General features: G+C 41.8%; 1 protein-coding gene across 1 annotated transcript in view; it reads left to right on the forward strand.

The window, feature by feature from the left end:
- Window positions 1-22,421, forward strand: part of tmem117 (transmembrane protein 117) — a 53,639-nt gene that overhangs the window by 7,241 nt on the left and 23,977 nt on the right. The window contains exon 3 of the mRNA XM_078257387.1: window positions 19,805-19,937. Coding sequence (XP_078113513.1) covers window positions 19,805-19,937 — 133 coding nt within the window. The remainder of the gene's footprint in view (window positions 1-19,804; window positions 19,938-22,421) is intronic.

A 22,421-nucleotide genomic window follows, 5' to 3' on the forward strand; every position in this document is an offset into this window, starting at 1 on the left:
CTTTCGTGATCATTTTCTCTGAGTATAAATAGAAAGCCAAGAGTGCATGATGACATGATATTTCCTGCAAATACAGAATCCTCTCTAAGAGGGGAAATGGAAAATGGCTTTGATGACTGTGGATCTGATAATACCAGCTTTTCTGTCTTCTTAAGTTGCAATCTTTTCAATTACTGTAGTGTTTCCTTACTTATAAATGATCTAAGTTCCTTTGAGTTAGGACCCCACATGGGGTTACTTGATGCTGTATACATACAGGGTCCTTGGGGATTTCTAAGACTGAGATAGAGAAGTTAATTTGGTATACTATTAATAAAAATTGGGCAAAGAATACAATATATCATTTTTTCATTACACACAATTTGGAGCTTTCCCATACAAAATAATGTCACATTGAAATTCTCACGACCTACATTGCTAGCATCATAAGAATTTGGGTTCCCTAAAAATGGGGACACCAGCCAGACAAGGTTGAGAAACACTAATATATGATGTCAGTAAATACAAATTCTTAGGGTTGGTTTACCCAACTTACAAAAGAAAATCTCACTTACCTACAATGTTATCTATCCATGCAGATAGTTTTGGTTTGGAACTAACTACGTGTTCTTGCTGAGAGTTAGATGAGAAGATTGATACCACTCTCTCTGTTAAATATAAAGCTAGAATCAGGATATGGTTAGCTTAGCTTAGCATAAAGACTGGAAGCAGGGGGGGAAAAGCCTCGCTACTGCCCTCCGCCTAGCAGCATCTCTTAAATTTTGCAGTGAGTTTCACCTAGATGTATGACATTTGGTAGACATATGTACTGTATATGTATGTATGGATCATGATTCATGTCCATATTTACATAAAAGCCTCTTGGAGCCATACCCTAAACAGGAAGTCAGCCATTTTGAATTGAAGATGCATTTTTTTTGGATGTTTTTGACCTTTTGCAGCCTACTTTAACATACTCCTACAGATTTAACACGATTGACTTTAAAATTGATCAGTAAAATCTAAAGACCTTTGCAAAGCTAAATTGCGAACGGCTTGGACATTTCAAGGCGTCAAAGTTTCATGTAACGCCGCGTAACAGGAAGTGGTTTGTGTCTGCACATGAGGGCCCGTTCATCGCTGCTTGCAGCTTTAATAACACATTGTATCTTGTTTTTTTTATCTGTACCTAAATATAAATGTAAACATGACAAAGTTTGATGTTAGGTGCAGTGACTTTGTTGAGTTACCGCTGGTTACCTGGCAACCCTTTAGTGACGTCAGGAGGACTAACCAAAGTCTCTGCTACTCTACATAATCCACTGAGCATGTTGTGAACAATTTTCATAGGGGCTATTTCTTCAGTAGAAAGTAATTCAGATGAAAAGTTTCCATAGTGAGCTATGTGGATGATCCAAAGTAACTGGGACACTGTTTCTGGAAAGACAAATTAATGTGCTTTCTGCACATTAATTTATCTGTAATTTATCTAATAACACCAATAATTCAAAACCCACCAAAAAATAAAACCACAGCTAGCTGCATGACACATTACCAGTAGAGCTTTGTGAGTATGTTGTTTTGTAATTTAGGTGAACTGACCCTTTTAAATCTTTTTTATCTGAATTTGTGTGCATAATTTAAATGTCATGTAGCAAGAACAGAACACTTTTGTTTTTCAGTCAATACTGTGCAAGCTGGAGAAACATTATTGCTCCACCAGCATTTTCTCATCTGCTTGACTTATAATGGTAATGGTGCTTCATCACATGTTCTCAGTGAGGTTTTACATTAAGGCTCAGTGTATCTGGATCAAGGTCTATACACTTATATTGGCTTGAGGGTACAGAGGACAGAAGAGTGCAGCTCATCCTGTGGCCAGGTACAGCTAATGCGCTTCAACAAGCCTCCAAACAGATGGTTTGTGTTTCTGTGTGTGGGTGTTTGGAAGTGTGAGAGAGTGGTGATGTTTTGTGTGTGTATGTGTGAATTTGTGTGATTGTATACATGTGAGTGAGCAGGTCCGTGTGTGTTTGTAAGACAGATGAATTGAATCTGTGGTAGAGAGGGAAAGAGATTGTTGAGAGTTGGAGAGGCGAGATGTGTCCTGCACAACATTTCAGTAAAGCAGTTATATAATCACAACCCAGGTGAGGCATAAGAGCTGTGCTATAGCACCAGGCCCACTGCAAAGTATATTATCTATTATAGATCTGTCACACAGGCCCACATGGCCCACCTTCTGTACATCATGATGTCTCTACTTAAGCCCTGCAGGTCTCTGTCCACTATCTCTTCTGCTCTCTGATATGTAGGCATGCAGTGGGAACACTTCTGAATAGAAACACGGTCCATGCAAAGGTTTCAGAACTGGAAAAAGCACTTTGGAATCATAATCTGTGACTGTTGAAAATGTTTGCTGCTGTCACTTTTTTAAGATGTTTTTTAGTTTTTTTTCTGATGCCATTTTACAAATATGATACCTCACATTACTGGAGTCATATTCACACTCATTCTGTTTGCAGCTCTGCTAACATTCAAATCAATTTGTCCCAACCCTGGAAATAGACATTGTTTTTGAAAGCTGACACATCGCCTGCATCATATATCATTTATCATGGCCTAGAAAACATTCAGCAGTGAATACACCACCTCCTCCCTCTAGCGATTTAGTGTTTTCTTTTTTCCCCGTATTTGGCACAATATATTATTTACCCCCTCAGAAACCCACACAAATCCAGTTGTCGCATAACAGTTTCTTTGCAATCCTTATATTCAGTAATGTTTTTCAGTCATGTTGCTATTTAGAGTAGGCAGAGGTGCCAATTATTGTTCGACAAAGAATAGCTTGTGACAGATTATGTGGTTTAAGATTACAATTGAGGTAAGGAACAACCTTTACTGTTTCATTCAGCCACTCAAGGCTGTGTTTGCTCTCTAATGGAGTTAGCGGGAGCCAAGACTTCTGGTCATTCAGAGGAAGACTGGCTGTCATTACGCATTTGTATTCAATCTTAGGTCACAGGGTTTGTGAGCTGTCTAATTCGGTTTGAGAGTGGTTTGTTTGCGTTTAGCCATAGAGTCACCTTTTTACATTTTAAGACCGATACTCCTTTGGGCCGAACGTGGTCAAGGGCATTTCTGTAATTTGCAGCGATATTTCACTTAAAAAGGATTATTAAGAAAAATGTAATTCACTCTGTTACTTTTAATGGAAGTGCAGTGTAAACACTATTAGAAGTTACAAAAATGCCCTTTTTGTTTTACGCAGATGGCATACAAATGTAAAAGTTATTTGGCTTCTCATAAAATAAAAAAAACCATAAGGCTTAAATCAACAGTCTAAGAGTCTAAAAGTGAGGCTGTAAAACAAGTCAATACTTCACTAGTAAAAACACAAGTGCTCTCACACACACAGACGCACACACACACACACACACATACACACACACAAAGATCAGACAGACTCGAAGAATAAAAAATAGAGGGGGATTATGAGACAAATTTTGAAAAAGTAATTGATTTAAGTTGGCAGATGTCAATCTGTTCCATAGTCTAGGGGAAGTGACAGAAAAGGATGCTTAAACCTTGACTGACAACATCCATGAGAACAACAAAATAAGAGCGCTTCAGGTCAAATGATGTGGATACAGAAGATATGAAGTCAATTGACATTCAAGACATTCAAAGCTATATCTAACCTACTTATTCGTGTTTTTGCAGAGCGTTAGATAAGAAGATCGATCCCACCATATGTTGAAAGTGGTATTGATCTTTTCATCTAACTCTCGGAAAGAAAATTAATATGCGTGTCTCCCAATATGTCAATCCATTCCTTTAAAAACAAACACTGGGTTGTTGGAATTATGAAGCATGAAATCTTTGTCATCTTGTGATTAAGGAAAAAGGTATTTTACAACTGAATTGATCAATCAGGTTGTCAAAATAAAACAGATGTAGTGTTAAACTACATACTATTTATAAAAACCGCCTCATACATAACTAGTTTGTCTTTCTGCATGATGCGGCACCATATCACCACAGCACTAAGGCTCCATGGGCCTACCCTCTCAGTAAATGACTATCTTACTGCCCGTCTCCATAACTGGAAAAGTGAAACTGCTTCTCATTTCTTTGTCTCAGCCCTTAGATTCGCATAATATATTCACCTATCTCTCTTTAAGGCCTTGCCACTTCTTATAGGTAAAAGGTAATTTTGAATCATGTGGAGCGCCGTCCTAACCGGATTAGACCCTCCTTTGCATCTTATTACATACTCTTACATTCAATCAAACGCTGACCGCTCATACGTGCGTGCGTGCGTGCGTGCGTGCATGCATGCGTGTGTGTGTGTGTGTGTAAGAATTTGTGATATGTCATTGGTTGCTCTGTTGTTGGGGTGTCTCTCCTCCCCTTTCCCTGATCTTGATGAGCGTAGCCTGCAGGATGCCATCTGGGTTCTGTCATATGTTGTTACTGTACCATGCAAAGGCTGAGATGGCTGTGCAGCAATGTGTGGCTGCGGGTCATTTGTGTGTGTGTGTGTGTGTGTGTGTGTGTGTGTGTGTGTGTGTGTGTGTGTGTGTCACTGCAGGGTATATGTGTGTGTTGCTGATGAGAGTGAATTTATGTTTCTGCGTCTATTCATACTAGTGACAAAACAATTTGTCATTATTCATTATCAGGGAATTATTCAACAAGGATTATGATAATAGTTAAATCGTTTAAGTCATTTATCAAGCAAAAATGACAAAAAGCCCTTGTGATGTCTTTAAATTGCTAGTTAAGTCCAACCAAAGTCCAAAAGATATTCAATTTACGAAAATATAAACTGAGAAAAGCTGCAAATACTCACATTTGAGATTCTGTAACCAGAGATTTTTGGGCATTTTTCCTTTTATCTCTTCAAATGTTTAATTATCAGTAGTTGCAGATTTTTCTGATTGACTTGTGATCCTTCAATTGGCTAATTGTTGCTGTACTAAATTGAGGTATATTTTTGATTCTGCATACAGTATTTGAATACTTTTGACTGTTCTCGCATCTGTACAGTGTATCGCCAAGAAATCCAAAAATTGCAATGTGACCCTGGGCTGATCTATATGGCTGATCTTCAGTTATCGGCATAATTATCAGCCTCATGACTATTCAGCCTTTAGCAATCTTGTGGTCCCCTGTAGAGTAGAGCAGAGAGAGAGAGAGAGAGAGAGAGAGAGAGAGAGAGAGAGAGAGAGAGCTGTAAATATTAAGTCTATGTTTGAGATGTGTTTTCTGTCGTTTGGTGGGTGTGTCTCGGCTCAGGTCACAGGTGATACTCAATCAGCAGAGACGTCTGTAAACTTCGTGGTAATAAAAATTGGTGGTAATTTAAAAACATTTAAAACTGCATCAGCGTTTAATGTTGACGTTTGTTTAAGCCATATTACATGAGAGGGTTTAATTTCGAGGTCCGAAAGGCACATTACTGAAGTATAGGCCTACTCAAGTGTATCCATCCATCCATCCATCTTCATCCGCTTATCCGAGGTCGGGTCGCGGGGGTAGCAGCTCCAGCAGGGGACCCCAAACTTCCCTTTCCCGGGCCACAGCTCCGACTGGGGGATCCTGAGGCGTTCCCAGGCCAGGTTAGAGATATAATCCCTCCACCTAGTCCTGGGTCTCCCCCGAGGCCTCCTCCCAGCTGGATGTGCCTGGAACACCTCCCTAGGGAGGCGCCCAGGGGGCATCCTTACCAGATGCCCGAACCACCTCAACTGGCTCCTTTCGACGCAAAGGAGCAGCGGCTCTACTCCGAGCTCCTCACGGATAACTGAGCTTCTTACCCTATCTCTAAGGGAGACGCCAGCTACCCTCCTGAGGAAACCCATATTGGCCGCTTGTACCCTGGATTTTGTTCTTTCGGTCATGACCCAGCCTTCATGACCATAGGTGAGGGTGGGAACAAAAACTGACCGGTAGATTGAGAGCTTTGCCTTCTGGCTCAGCTCTCTTTTCGTCACAACGGTGCGATAAATTGACTGTAATACCGCACCTGCTGTGCCGATTCTCCGACCAATCTCCCGCTCCATTGTCCCCTCACTCGCGAACAAGACCCCAAGGTACTTGAACTCCTTCACTTGGGGTAAGGACTCATTCCCTACCTGGAGAAGGCACTCCATCGGTTTCCTGCTGAGAACCATGGCCTCCGATTTAGAGGTGCTGATCCTCATCCCAGCCGCTTCACACTCGGCTGCGAACTGATCCAGTGAGTGCTGAAAGTCACAGGCCGATGATGCCATCAGGACCACATCATCTGCAAAAAGCAGCGATGAGATCCTCAGCCCACCGAACTGCAACCCCTCTCCACCCCGACTACGCCTCGATATCCTGTCCATAAATACTACAAACAGGATTGGTGACAAGCGCAGCCCTGGCGGAGGCCAACTCTCACCTGAAAGCGAGTCCGACTTACTGCCGAGAACCCAGACACAGCTCTCGCTTTGGTCGTACAGAGATTGGATGGCCCTGAGAAGGGACCCCCTCACCCCCGTACTCCCGCAGCACCTCCCACAGTATCTTCCGGGGCACCCGGTCATACGCCTTCTCCAGATCCACAAAACACATGTAGACTGGTTGGGCATACTCCCAGGCTCCCTCCAGGATCCTTGCGAGAGTAAAGATCTGGTCCGTTGTTCCACGACCAGGACGGAATCCGCATTGTTCCTCTTCAACCTGAGATTCGACTATCGACCGAACCCTCCTTTCCAGCACCTTGGAGTTGACTTTACCGGGGAGGCTGAGAAGTGTGATACCCCTGTAATTGGCACACACCCTCTGGTCCCCCTTTTTAAAAAGGGGAACTACCACCCCGGTCTGCCACTCCTTAGGCACCGTCCCAGACTTCCACGCAATGTTGAAGAGGCGTGTCAACCAAGACAACCCCTCCACACCCAGAGCTTTAAGCATTTCTGGATGGATCTCATCAATTCCTGGAGCTTTGCCACTGTGGAGTTGTTTAACTACCTCAGCAACCTCCCACCAGGGAAATTGACGCCAATCCCCCATCATCCTCCAGCTCTGCCTCTACCATAGAGGGCGTATTAGTCGGATTTAGGAGTTCCTCAAAGTGCTCCTTCCACCGCCCTATTACCTCCTCAGTTGAGGTCAACAGCGTCCCATCCTTACTGTACACAGCTTGGATGGTTTACGCTTCCCCCTCCTGAGGTGGCGAATGGGTTTTCCAGAAGCACCTTGGTGCCGACCGAAAGTCCTTCTCCATGTCTTCTCCGAACTTCTCCCACACACGCTGCTTTGCCTCTTTCACGGCAGAGGCTGCAGCCCTTCGGGACCTTCGGTACCTTGCAACTGCCTCCGGAGTCGTCTGGGATAACATATCCCGGAAAGACTCCTTCTTCAGACGGACGGCTTCCCTGACCACCGGTGTCCACCACGGTGTTCGTGGGTTACCGCCCCTTGAGGCACCTAAGACCCTAAGACCACAGCTCCTCACTGCAGCTTCAGCAATGGAAACTTTGAACATTGTCCACTCGGGTTCAATGCCCCCAGCCTCCACAGGGATGCACGAAAAGCTCCGCCGGAGGTGTGAGTTGAAAGTCTGTCGGACAGGGGCCTCCTCCAGACGTTCCCAATTTACCCGCACTACCCGTTTGGGCTTACCAAGTCTGTCCAGAGTCTTCCCCCACCCCCTGACCCAACTCACCACCAGAAGGTGATCGGTTGACAGCTCCGCCCCTCTCTTCACCCGAGTGTCCAAAACATACGGCCTCAAATCAGATGAAACGATTATAAAATCGATCATTGACCTTTGGCCTAGGGTGCTCTGGTACCAAGTACACTTATGAGCATCCCTATGTTCAAACATGGTGTTCGTTATAGACAATCCACCGCACCCGACCCCAGCGGTTCCTCCCACAGGTGGTGGGCCCATGGGATGGAGAGATGTCCGCCACGTAGCTTTTTCGGGCTGTGCCCGGCCGGGCTCCGTGGCAAAACTTGGCCACCAGACGCTCGCTGACGAGCCCTCCATCTGGGCCTGGCTCCAGACGGGGGCCCCGGGCTTCCTCCGGGCAGGGTCACTTCATCCCTTCCTCGATTTTTCATAGGATTTTTTAACCATTCTTTGTCTGGCCCCTCACCTGAGACCACTTTGCCTTGGGAGACCCTACCAGGAGCACAAAGCTCCAGACAACACAGCCCTCAGGTTCATAGGGACACACAAACCTCTCCACCACGATAAGGTGATGGTTCCCGGAGTGTAATATTGTGATTATACAACAACGGTTACCAACAAAATAAGTGATCAATCTGTATTCATATTGTGGAGCAATTCGCTCTTGAAATACAAAAAACTGTTTACTAAACCCTCCCTGTTTAGTAAACCAGTCAATTTACCGTGGGATTTATCAAGCTGAATAAATCCTGCTCGCACATATAAACACAAAACTGCTTTGCTAACTCCGTGTTGTAAGTAAGACATCTGCTGAAAAAGTTATTGTATTCATTATTGCCGTACTGTTTAGTTCACAAACATCCAACACACCAAAGTACAAAGACATAGCGGACCAGATGCAAGATTTTATTTTGAAAAGCCGAAGCTCGGGGACGGCACCAGCCTGGAGTGCATGAGACGGGAGCATAGACTGTATATTATTAATATATTATGTTATTAATAATAATCATAATATGAATTTAATATACAGTCTATGAAGTTCTCCAGGCTGCAGCCATACCCGACTCTAATAAAAAGGTAGAGCACTCTCTCCCCGTGGGGTCGAAAATCAAGCTGTTCCACTAGCTGCTCCCTCTAGAGGTCTGGAGAACTTCCGTTGTGTAATCTGGATGCTGTGTTTTTTTGTTGTATTTATTTTCTGGGTTTGTGTGCTTTTCTTTTTGCATCGTTTCATATTTGCAGCGCGTTTATCTATTTGGTTGTGTTGTGTGCATTTGCAGCGCGTTTGCTGAATGCTGCACATGTGTTGTCAAATTAATGAAGTTGTTTTCTTAATTTGCTTGTGTTTTGTCTATTTGTGTGTGTTTTCTTAAGTTGCAGGGTGTTTGCCTCTGTCGGCCACCGTACTATTTTCAATGGAAAAAGCTCTGTTAGACCAACTGTACCTGCTCAGCACCAAACAGCAGACACAACGTTAGCAACTAGCTTGTGTACATAGTGGAGCATTTAGCAGCTAAAAACACATTTTTCCCAAGGATTTGGTCGAGACCAAAAGAGATCTTAGGTAACAGTGAATATTGGACTTAAATTCACAAGATGTCCAGAGGCAGGACTCCAAATGAATGCTATTGTTGCTCCTTGTCGGCTAGTGAGTATGTAGGCAAATGTTTGCTAACACATTCACTATACCAACTTTAAAAGATGAAAAATAGTGTGGCCGGGTTAGCTCAGTTGGTGAACAAGTGCACATATATAGAGGTGTATGCCTCAACGCAGAAAGTCCAGGGTTCGAGTCCGACCTGGATGATTTTCCTGCATGTCTTCCCCCTCTCTCTCCCCTTTCATATCTAGCTGTCCTTTCCATTAAAGGCTGTAATGCCCAAAAAATTCTTTGAAAAAAAAGAAAAGATGAAAATTTGTCAGGATTGTGTTTACAGCATGTTGCGCTGCCCTCAAGGGGCCACAATCTTAACTAATGTTGAAGTGCAGTTTGGTTCTTATCTTGTGTAGTTTAACACAAATCATTACTAAGAGATACAGGTACAGTATAAAACACAAAGGTGTTTGCACAGCAGACAGGGAGACACAGAGCAATAATGACGAGAGCTACCAAACAAAGGAAACCAGCCAAAAGGAAATTGCTTATTTACCTGAAATGTATGACTCCTTTGGTCCGGAGCCAAGCTATGAATAACACAATGAACTGATCTAACAGGCCTCTTACAGGAACAGGTACAGTGGTACAGTGGCCCAGTAGCCAGCACTCCGTGTCTCGGCTCTACTTGCTGCAGTCTCCCTGTGGAGGGAGTTCTGTTGTCACTTCCCAGCACTGATTTATTATCCAGACACTTAGTTACAGAGGAGGTCAGCTCTGGGGACGCTGGTGGCCTGTAGTCATGGCTATTCCCACACCACCCTGTGATGCTGCATCCCAGCAAATGTGTGATAAATGTGGATGCTAGTGTATACATGCTAAGTTCCAGGTGTTACTGATGCTCTCTACCTGCGCTGGGTTTGTGTTTGATGGAGATGTTCATTAGGATCCCTAAAGGAGGGCAGGGGTGTTGTTGTGATGCTTCAAATCAAAACAGGATACAGTAGAGCTGCATACTGAAACCTAAAATAGATGAAAGTACACGCTGAAAGAGTGGAACTGCCCTTGACTTGAATACAAAGAGCATTGATTGAGATGGAAAGACTGCTATCAATAGTCCAAGAATCAATATGGATATCACTTACTGTTTGACCAAACATGAGCCATGTTTTGGTTTTTCAAGGCCTGGTGTTGACTTCTTTTATTGTTAATTTTGATCACATTTTCCATGTGCGGTTTCCACTCCAATGCACTACAGTCAAGATATTTGAACAGGAGGTGTTGGTGGGTGTTTTTGCAGATTTGTTTTGATAGGACTTTGACAGGAGTTAATCCCACCTCCACTGCAAATAAATAATAAGGTATCGCCTTATTCATTCACCTGTGCTTTCCTGTTATGATACAGGTGCAGAGGTTATCTAAGTCGGACCTAAACTACACATACTGTATACAGATGGGTGACAAATTGAAGGGAGAAATTAGGTGTTTGTTTTTTTTGCCCTGTATGGAAGCATCTGCATTTGTTAATGTTATGGCACCCATTTATTCAGGTTTTCCCTTAAATTTGTTACCTGTCTGTAATGTGATTGAGCAAATCAGTATATTTATCAATACTTTTTGGAACACAAATTATACTGTAGAGCTGAACTTATTAGTGGATTAATCCATCAACAGTCGGTTATCAAAAATAGTTTCCGATCCGACTCACATACTTCACCCAGAATTTCAGCTTTTACCCTCTGGTAGAAGATTCAGGGTTCCTAAATGCAGGCTAAACCGATATATGTGTTGTTGAGAGTATGTGTTGAGAGATGCTTATTTTCTGTATTTTGTGTTGTCTTTGTAAAGCTTCGGAACGGACAGAGTCCAAAACAAATTTCCCTTTGGGTACAATAAAGTATATCTTATCTTATCTTATCTTATATCTTCGTAGATTTAATTATTTGGGTTTTGGACTGTTAGCCGAATTAAACAAGCAATATGAATATGTCAACTTGTTCTGAAATTATGAAGGACATTTGTTACTATTTTTTTTTTTTTTTACATTATATTGACAAAACCATTAGTCAAGAAAATAATCAGCAGAATTATTGATAATAAATATAGTCGTTAGTTGCAACCCTACTTGTGTTAATGTCTTTTGACATCTTTTGTCTTTCTATCAATCAGACTACCATTTGTACAGCTTTTACGAGGTACACTGAGACCACTGCTGATTTATATTGCTGCTTACAAACATTATGACAGAAAGTCAATAAAGTCCAATATATTTAAAAATAAATAACATGTTTTTGTAGTGCAAAACATGCCATGATGTGGTTTAACCTTGCTTTTACACTGATAGCAATTTATCAGCCACAGTAGTTTCTTTTTTTCATTCCAGTTCCAAAATAGGCATACTTTAGGCCATTATAGGTGTACCATTAACATTTGCCACTGGTGCATGTGTAACAGTGATACAGCCAAGGTAACTAGCCAAAAAAGTAATGCATTGGATCCACTCAGTCACCCAATTACCCCAACCCTCCTGTTGGCTCTACAGCACAGCCTCCTGAATTGGTCTCTTTTCAAGGCCAGCAGCTTCCTCCGGAACTGCTCACTAGCCACAATATACAGCACTGGGTCCAGGCAGCTGCTTACACTGCACATGGCCTCAAAGAACTCATAGGAGGCGTAGAGGACATTGGTGTTAGATGGTGTGACCTGGTTATTGATCCTCATGAACACCAGGGTGATGATCATGACGTGGTACGGCACAAAGGCAACCACAAAAACGAGTATGGCAGCAGTAATGAGCCACAGAGGCTTCCCTCCTGCCCGCTGGGCTCCTCTGTGCCTTCCACCCCTCGGGAGACGCCTCAAAACACGAACTGTCTTTATGTAAAAACCCAGCATCACGCTGAATGGTAGCATGAAGCATATTATTGTTCTGATAATGGTGACTGTCTTGACGTAGATAAAAGGGCCCTGGATGTGGTCCATGCACACAGTGACGTTTTCTGGTCGCTGAATAGCAAAAGTTACAAACAAGTCAGGAATGGAACTCAGGACCAACACGACCCATGTGCAGACTGAGCACAGCTTGGCTTTACCCACATCCCACCAGCGGAGAGAGCTGATTGGGTGCACCGTCCCAACGTAGCGATCAAAACTGATAAGAGTGAGGAAGAGGATGCTGCCATAAACGTTGATGTTGAAGGAGAGCTTCTTGAACTGGCAGAAGATCTGTATGTCTTTGAGTTGTGGCCTCTGCAACGTAAAGTAGAGGGTGAAGGGGAGGGTGAGGATCCAGGCTGAGTCACACAGGGCCAGGTTAAACAGGAAAAGATTGCTGGTGCTTGAGGTTTTCCTGAAGCAGGAGTAGTTGATTAGAGCTGCTATGTTTCCCAGGATCCCCACAGGAAGGGCAAAAGAGTAGAGAACCAGCAGGATGTAGCAGTACCACTGGCCGTTCTCAAACTGGCTGCAGAATACTCTTGACTGGTTCAGGAACTCCAAAAGCACCTCTGGAATTTAAGGACAGAAGGTAGAGTCATTTTGCAACTTCATTGTTTTTAATAATTTTATGTTTTGAGTAGTAAAAGGGTAGTCCAGCATTTTAGTATTGCACTCCCATAAAGTTGGAGGGCTTGTGAGAAACTGATTGTAAGAAGTACTTCCATATTTATTTCTGCACCGCCATTGCCAATCTAACCGTACTAATACACAAAGCAATGTGCCCTGTATGTAGCGAGGTGGAAGGTAAGAGTGTAAAGGTCGGGGTGGTGGATGAGCAGTACTTTTGACCTTTGTGCAGGAGACTGGAGTTTGCATTCGGTTATAGACCTGCAATTAATGTTTTTTTTGTTATTAATCCATAACCACAATATTGCCTGACTTATAGCAAGTGTTCATAGTTGTCTAACTTTAACCATACCTTAACTGTAGTTTATTTCTCATATCAATCTTTACTAACCTTAACCACCATAGTTGCAATATACAGATATTGCAGAAGGTGAGGATTTCAATAATATTGGCATTGGACTTAATAAAAAAAAACAACTGATTAAACATAATCAGAAGTTCTTATTTGGCGATGTCTTCGAAAAAGAATTGTCAAAATCTAAACTGAGTTATATTGCATTTCAGTTTTTAGTATAGGAACACTGATTCCTACACTTCCCATAATGCAGCTTGATTGTATCTTTTGTTACACACTCAATGACAAGTTAAGTCCCATGTCTTTCAGACACAAGCTTTCCGGTAAATGTCGCTTTGAATATTTTTTTTGCCAAAGCTACTACAGAGCCACAGAAGACATTTTCTGTTTTCGTAGACTGCGTCGTACTTGCTGTGACTAGTAAATTGATATTTACATGTAAAAATAGGTGGAGTGCCCATTTAACACCTCAGAATCCAGTCAAACGAGACTGACAAAGTGTTGATATTATTTCTTTTAGTTGGTTTGAACTATCCAATAGGGATAGTTTAAAGCATACAACAATAAAGATCTTGCCAGGTAAGTTGTCAGTTGCAGAAAATTATACCAAATTGACTCATGCATACTTTCCTTTAAGGGACCCTTTTGGCACTACATGCATTATCCTATTGAGTAAGCAACAGATTAAAACATGTATAAAGAAATTATAGTTTTATGAGCCAGTTCTCTAACCACATAGAGGCTACTATGCTAAATTCTGTAAAAGCAAGTTAACTCATTATCATCTACTTTCTGGTATTTAAAATCTACGAAACACCAGTTTTATTTTTCAAGATTTGAATAACTTCAGAGTATTTATTAGAAGGATAAACCCCTTCCAGAGTAATGTAGGCCATAGTCTGTTTTATTGACTCTGACAGTAAGCCCTGCTCTTAGGGAGTACTTTAAGTAAGATGTGTTCACCCACTCTCTCCCAGAGCCCTTTTATATTTACAGTAGCTGTCTCCATAGTCTCTGAGCGTCACCAGCATGTGTCCAGGAAGCGAATGCTTGACTGTCTGCTGCAAACAATGCAACTGGGGACTGTTGATCTATTGCCTTCAATATGTCAGCCTCTGTTTGCACTTGATCACAGATAATACAATCATTTTGTTCAGGTGGGCAGATCTTAACAATTCACTTTTAGCACAGTTCAACCTAGATCATGTCTCCCTGTCAGTACCCACTGACAGACAGAAAAGGCAAAGTTTGTATATCCTATTTTGTGATTATGAAGTTTAATATGTGTAATTTAAGTATTAATGATTTTTTATCATACAGCTTCACCGCAGTAATCATTTTAGAAAGTATAAGGATGCTATGTAATGTAGACAGTATGGATATACAGTCCTGTGAGGGAATTAGTATGACAAGTTTATTAGTTCATTTATTATTTATTAGTTTATTGTATCATAAATTATTATTATCTATTATCTAGAATATTGTAAGTGTTCAGATGGTCACTTACCTCCTTTAGCCGTGTCAGACTTGTTGCTGTTGAAGAGCGGTATCATGATGAATGGAGACGTTGATCACATCTCAGTCACCTTCACTCCTCCTCCTCCTGCTGTGTGCTTCTCATCTGTCAGGAGCAGTTGGTGCATTGCATTACCTCTGAGTGAGTGAGTGTGTGTGTGTGTGTGTGTGTGTGTGTGTGTGTGTGTGTGTGTGTGTGTGTGTGTGTGTGTGTTTTTTACAGGAAACAAAACTACTGTTAAAACATCTGCGATACATTCAATAATTGCTTGTCTGTGTGTCCCAGTGCAGGTGTTCAGCTGATGGTCTCTGCTAGTTATACTGTTAAGTTTGTGGTTCTGGCTCCAGGGTGTCCGTATGTCCTGTGAGTGGATTACTCCTATAAATCTGGTGACTTTATCACCTGAGCACTTCCCAGAATTATTGCATGTGATCTTATTTTCAGACGGGTAACCATAATGTCAGCAGTTTGTCTCAGACAATCAAGGGATTTAATCTGGACTGAGTGGGAAAGAAATTACTGTAAATTAAAACATACTCTCAGCCAGTTTATTAGGTACACCTAGCTAAAACTAATGTACATTAATACAACAGTCCTGCAATAAATCCAACATGCCCTCGTACCTAAACGACATAAATGGTCTGAATAAATCTTCCCTTCATGAAGTTTATAATGTTCTGTCAGTATGATGCAATACAGTTCAACAGCACTACAACCTGCATTCTCCAAAATATTCATACAGTTTATTCAACACCTTTCTAAAACAGTTACCACAAACACTGAACATTATCACCTTCATGAAGGATTTATTACAGAACTGTTATATAAGACTACATTATTTTTAGGTGTACCTACTTGGAACTGAGCATATAAAAGGCACTCAAGCCCCAGTTTCTTCGATTGAAAAGCATGTATCACAGGATATGTAACTTAACTGCTGATTTTGTGGAATCAGTGTCATCCTGTTCAAAGCAGGTATCTTGGCAGGCTGCTTAGCCTAAACTATTTAGCGTAATGCCTGGGTACTCTTCTGCCTGACTGCCACTGCAGTGTATCCTCACCAAACGGTTGGTTGTTTCTGTGACGCTCAGTGCGGCTATTAGTTTTACTGGAAATGGGCTGTTGAGGATTAATAGTAGGCTACACACGCTAATAATCGGGGACAACTTGCACTAAATTAGAGCTACAAAGTATACCTACCAGTCAGCTCTAGTGTGTGTCCGTTTATCACCACTAGATGGGGACACAGCTACATGATTTTAATTTGGAAACAACTTAGAGGTGGATATGATCTCATCCTTAAGACAGCACTATAAATAGCATTAGAGGAATAATACTGTGAATACTGTAAATTAGCATTTAAACTGTAATTGCATTCTTTTGATTCATACAGCAGCTTGGTCCATGTGAGTGGGTGTGTTTGCAGTGTGGGTGAGTGAAAGTAGGAAAGATAAAAAGTGTGTCCCTCTGTTTTAGTTTTTTGTGTGCCTGTGTTGGTGTGGCTGCCTTGTCCATGTGTGGTGTTGTTGTCCGGGCTGAGCCTCGCAGTAGGCAGTGCTCATGAATCACACCTTATCGGGGTCCTCTGTCGGGAGCTGCAGTGACTCAAACGACTTGGCTGAATAGTCTTGAATCACCCCTAGTTACATCCTGCCCATATAGGAGGCGGCCGTGCTCGCTGACGCAGCGTGCTACTTTAAAAGTCAGATCTGCCCGATACACACTGCACTTCTACATCTAAGCCAGGGCTCATTGGCACTGGAGGCAATTAAGTTCACCCATGCAAGTCAATTCAATTATGCATCTGTGATGATCCCTGAAATACCACAGAGCAAGACGTATGGTGTAGCCTTACACTAGGCCACTTTGCTTTTGCTAACCCCCCCCCCAACAAAAGAAAAAGAAATGTAAGGTTGACTCTTGTTATTAAGGGAATATTAAAGTTTAAATTCTCTTCTGTAAAGCTCATAAATAAACAACTGAAGTTTAAACAAACATTGCAGATGTGTTGTTTACTAAGAAAGCAGTTTCTTCATAATATATTTGAACATACAACAAGAGGTTCATTTATTATAACTGTACTATAACTCAAAGATCCTCATCTCCATAGGAATCTTTCAACATCTCAATCAACATCTTTGTTTTTATGTGCGCAGCTGTAAAAAAACTAAAAGTGAACAAGCTGAGATTGAACAGCATGTAAAACTATAGGAGAGTGAAGCAGCCAGGCTGTAATGGGAAAGTAAATGGAGCATTCTGCTTTGCTGTCTTTCTGGCTGTGTGTGTGGACACAAACACAATGAGTTCTCAGAGGAGCTGTAACTCAAAGGGAAGCTGGAGAAGAGAAAAACAAGGAGTTGTTCCTGAGAAGATGGCGGCTTCTGGGGGTGTGTGTGTGTGCGTGTGTGTGTGTGTGTGTGTTGTAGTGGAAATAGTGGTTCATAGCTAAGCTTATAGATGATTTATTTTTTAACAGTCAATTGACTAACCTTGAAGCAGTTGATGGTTGGAGGTTCACTGCAAGAGGTCTTAAATATTGGGTATCTGCCGATACTGAGCTGATACTTATATTTACCTAAATGTTGATTAAATATGTATCTGGCACATTGAATTAGCAGCGGTAGTTTTCTAAATACTACTAGCTACTTGATCTAAACACTGAAGTTTCTGATTTAAAGCTATAAAATTGATAAGCTTTAATTATTGATAAGATTGAAAGTTTAACTGGGAGAATGAATCCTGAAATTAACGTGACTTGAACGGCAACAGAGGAGACATTTTGCTCTGTTAGAGCTTCTCAGAAACCATCTTTGGCAGAGTACAGACACCGATTTGTAGAGAGCACTAGGGCTGGGTTAAAAAATTAAATTTCCGATTTGAAACGATCTTCATTTAAATGATCTGATATTAATTCATAAAATCTCTAAATCGATCTTTTAACCCTAAGAGACCCGCTGGAGCCCTGGCAATCTCGTCAACATTACTTTAAGACGCTCCGTTTTAAGCGTGGAGATATTTGTATCATATGAAACTAGAAGGGAAGGGGGCAAAATAACGCTCCAAAGTTAGGCTGAATTTTAGCGAGGGAAAAACTAGCATGGGCATTTTAGGTATATACAGTCTCTTTAATTTAAAGGGGCACTTACACATCAGAGTCAAACAGGAGACTCTCGACAGACTGCCTGCAAGGCAAGGGTCATGTAGCTGACTGGGATAGCGGAGGTAGTGCTACCACTAGCACGCTAATCTGCTAACATGTATTGCCAAATCTTCTCTGCCAATGCCAAACAGCTTATTCTGCCATTGACTTGTTTGGTGGATTGGATGATGAAGTTTGAAGAAATAAGACATATTGGCAATTTAACAATTTATTCATTTCACAAACAGGAGCCTCAGTAGCGTGTGGAAGAACCATACACAGCCACAACAGCCTGGCACCTCCTCCTCATGCTGGTCACCAACCTGGTCACACACTGCTGTGGGATGGCATCCCATTCCGATAGGAGACAATAAAGGCTTATCTTATCTAATCTTATTGTCTAATATTTGCCTGACTGTCTGAATAGAGCCGTAGAGAAGTAAGTCTTTAGTTGGATGACATACCCAAGAATTTGTGGAAAATTCTGTAATGGTATTTCTGTAAGACATGGAAACAATTTGAAGGGTTCCTTGAATGTGGTTTGAAAAATCTGATTAGTTTTGTTTGCATGATAATTCATAATGTACATAATAAATACAGTGTCATATTTTGGAAGAAGGTTAGCTAATTATGTTTCTTAGTTTTAGTTTTTTTTTTCATTTCTGCATTGTTCAAAACACAAATGTAGTATCAGTTGAAGAATAAAGCAACAGGTTGATTAAATTAAGCTTTAGTATGTTTTTTTTTTTTGCTGTCGATGACAGTTGCGCCCTTTTTCACCGGTACTTTTTCTTTTACAGTATAAGTAGATACGATAGCAAGGCTACCAAAAACTAGCCTACATCAGTCACGTTACCTTTGCTTTGCAGGTCGTAGCAGTTCTTCAAGATTCTCCCAGGGTCAAATGAAAAAGATGCTATTGGTTGCATTACGGGAAATTTTGGATGCACTGGTTTTGAAGCTTGACCCACACACAGGGCTAAACAGTTGGATATCGCTGCCTCTGCAGCTTAAGCTCTAACCTTTAAAAAAAGGTTGATTTGATTTTATCTATTTTATTTGCAAATCTAATTTTGACCCAGGTCTGAATGGTGGTAACAGACACCCAAAATGTACAAAGTAGATTTCTGTTACATGAGCAGTGTGGGAGGTACATCAAGGACTATTACATTATGCATCACACATGTTATTTTTTTTTTTATCTCTCAGTAATTTATACTGCACTTACGTACTGCTTTTTCATAATGCCACTCTCACCAGAAAAAAAATCTGAGCCCTTGAATTAAAGGTATAAATATTCTTTTATTTGTCATTCAGAGCAGCCAAAATAAAAAAAAATGAGTCTGTCATTATATTTGTAGCTTGCCAAAGAAGAGTTAAAAGCACTTTCAAGGTACAACAACACGCTAAAAGTCATATAATCAACCTTGTTGTCTTCATGAAATTTGCTGAGCGCCGCCACCACCAGAGGACAAGCTCATGTGATTATGTGTTCTGTGCAGAGGGCTGCGTATCCGAATCAATCTCATGCTCTGCCAGAGAGATATTTCTCCATAATTTGATTCCAAGCCTGGATTGTATATATAAAAAAAAAACACCACACCTCACAATTGTTTGTATAATTTCTGTAATCGTGCAGAACTCAAATCATGAAGCACAAGCGAGCATCAATCCACTGACAGCATGTCTAACAGATTAAATGATGTGTATGTGGAATATTTTCTGTTTGGGTTGATGATGAAACGGTGACAGTTGAAATTGGTCCGGAGGATAAGGCAATTACTTCAAGGCCGTGGAAGTGACACCTCAAAGTGGTCTTTAATCTTCATTCCGATTCCTAAAGGGCACGTGTCTGATAGAGTAGGACATTATTGATCTATGTGACTAATTTATTTACTTTCATCCATTTTCGTGGCCATACATGTTAGCAGGTTGACATGCTGTTTGAACCTCCACTGACAGCGGTGTCCTTGTCATGCTCCCTTTAGGTCGATACCTGCGGCTGAAAATGTTCCGCGAGGATCATGGCTCCTGGATGACCATGTTCTTCAGCGCCATCCTCTTCCTCTTCATCTTCTCACACATCTACAACCTTTTCCTGCTGATGGCTGGGAGCATGGAGTAAGCCATTCAATCTCTCTCTCTCTCTCTCTCTCTCTCTCTCTCTCTCTCTCTCTCTCTATATGGCCCGTTTCCCCCATTCTCTGCTTCCCATTTGTAAGAGCCACTGTACCTTTGACTGCCGTGATTGATCTTAACGTCTTGCCTGAATAGAGACTCAATAGCAGTCTAATTAATCAGCCCAGACTTTAAATCACAGGTATTGGAGCAGGCAAGGGGACGGTGGTTAATACTAAAGATCACCTTCAGCACCCACACTTATTCTCCCATGGTCTTGACTAGTTTTTTGACACATCTCTGGCCAAATACCAAGATGTTTTTGCCATGTCTCTCTCATTAAATGCCTTGGTTTTTCACTCCTGTTGCCCCGGCTTACTTGCTGAGAAACCACTGCGCACTGCAGAGCTTGACACCCATACATCAAGCCTAGTGACAGGAATCCGTTTATGCATTTGCAATGTGTCCGTCTAGAGGAAGGAAAACATGCCCTTGAAGCCAGCCAGTCAGACACAAGGTCGCAGCGGGGTGATTTACCAGTTTGTGTGTTTGGGCTGTAAAAAACTGTGTGGCAGGCAAGTGTCTATTCAGGTACTAGCTGTCAAGCGGGAGGCCAGGGCTATAATGGGATCTGTCCATACAGTGCTGCTTTTCCATATAAACAACAAGCATCAACTATCCATAAGGTGCAGGCAGATGAAAGCTATTAGCTTACAGGCAAGGTGTTGTGTTTTTCTATGGCCAGAGGGATGAGTTTGTATAATCAGCCCATCTGTCACTCTGGCCAGCGCGGTGACACCGGCATCCATCTTGTCCGTTCTCTCTGGTTGGCCGAGAAAAAGGAAGAGAGCGGCTGAGCAGAGAGGAGGCAGGTCCGCTGAGACAACGAATGTTGCTTGCTCAGGAAAAAGTTACATTTGCAGTCGCACTGAGTGCATCTGTCACAAAGAGGATTCTTTTTTACTGCCTCTAAGAATGAAAGGAAAGGGGATCGTTTGAGTCTGTCAGTCTATTTCTTTGCTGTCAGAAATGTTTCACTAGATGACATTTGGATAATAGTTAAGGAAAAATAATGAGTTACTCAGACATTTTTCTTAGAGACTAATATATAAGTCATAATATGATATATCATTTATGTACATCTAACATGTGCACGTCACTCTGCTCATTTTAGCAGCATCACTTGTCCAGATATGAAAAGTAGCAACCATAAAAGCCTATTAAAGCTGCAAACAGCGATGGACGGGCCCTCGCGCCTCTGCGGCGGTTCAAATGTTATGAAAGGGACATGGCCTGAGTAAGGGGGCGTGGTTAAAGTATAGGGGGCGGCTCAGTATCACGTGTCGACCACACATTATAAGTTTCATGTAAATCGGATGATGTTTGTCATATAAGGCGCATTTCCTGTTGCCAGCGGGGGGCGCTATGACCAAAAGTAAATATTGGCCTGTAGATGTCCTCAGACCTGGACCCTTGTCAATCGTGAGATATTTCGGGCAGATACGACAACGTACACTCAAGTTACAACAATTTCTTTGTTCATCGCTAAACACTCAAAATGGCCGCCATGCCACGCCCATACTGTTTGACGAAAAGTTTTTCTTTTAATAACTTTTCATCTTTAAGGTGCTGAGATGGTACAGACCAAATTTGAAGTCCATCGGATGAAATCTCTAGGAGGAGTTTGTTAAATTATAGCACCTTGACTTTAAGGCCTACTTCCTGTTGCCACTAGGGGGCGCTATGACTTTGAGTAAATTTTATCCAGTAAATGTCCTCAGAGTTGGAGTGTTATGAATCCTGAAAAGTTTCGAGCCAGTTGAACAATGTACACTCGAGTTACACCCACTTCCTGTTTCGGCGGCGAAACGCACAAAATGGCCGCCCTGCCACGGCCACGCCCTATGACGAAAAGTTTTTCTTTTAACAACTTTTCATCTTTAACGTCTTAAGATGGCACAGACCAAATTTGAAGTTGATCGGATGAAATCTCTAGGAGGAGTTCGTTAAAGTACGACATGTGGAAATGGCCAAAATCGCACTAATTTCGAACTTTGAAATCAAAATGGCGGACTTCCTGTTGGGTTTAGGGTATGGCTCTAATGCTCTTTTTTTATACGTCCTTACATGCTACATATGTGTACCAAGTTTCGTGAGTGTACGATAAACGCACTGCAGGGGCTCAATTTTTAAAGTTTTGTAGGAGGCTCTAGCGATCCATTTTTGTGCGCCTATTCCCGAAACCCTTAAGATACGTACATTTTCAACAGACTTGATGTGCCCGCCAATTTTGGTGAGTTTTTGAATATGTTAAGCCCCTCAAAAAGCCAATTCATGAAAAAAAAATGCAGAAAATAATAATAATTCCTTCAGTTTCAATAGGGCCTTCGCTGCTGTCGGCGCTCAGGCCCTAATTAAACAATTAAACAGGCTGACACAACACTAAAACTCATCCATTACTATTTTTGTTGTATGTGTGTTGAGCAG

This window comes from Sander vitreus, chromosome 8 (assembly GCF_031162955.1).
Source record: "Sander vitreus isolate 19-12246 chromosome 8, sanVit1, whole genome shotgun sequence".
Lineage (NCBI taxonomy): Eukaryota > Metazoa > Chordata > Actinopteri > Perciformes > Percidae > Sander > Sander vitreus.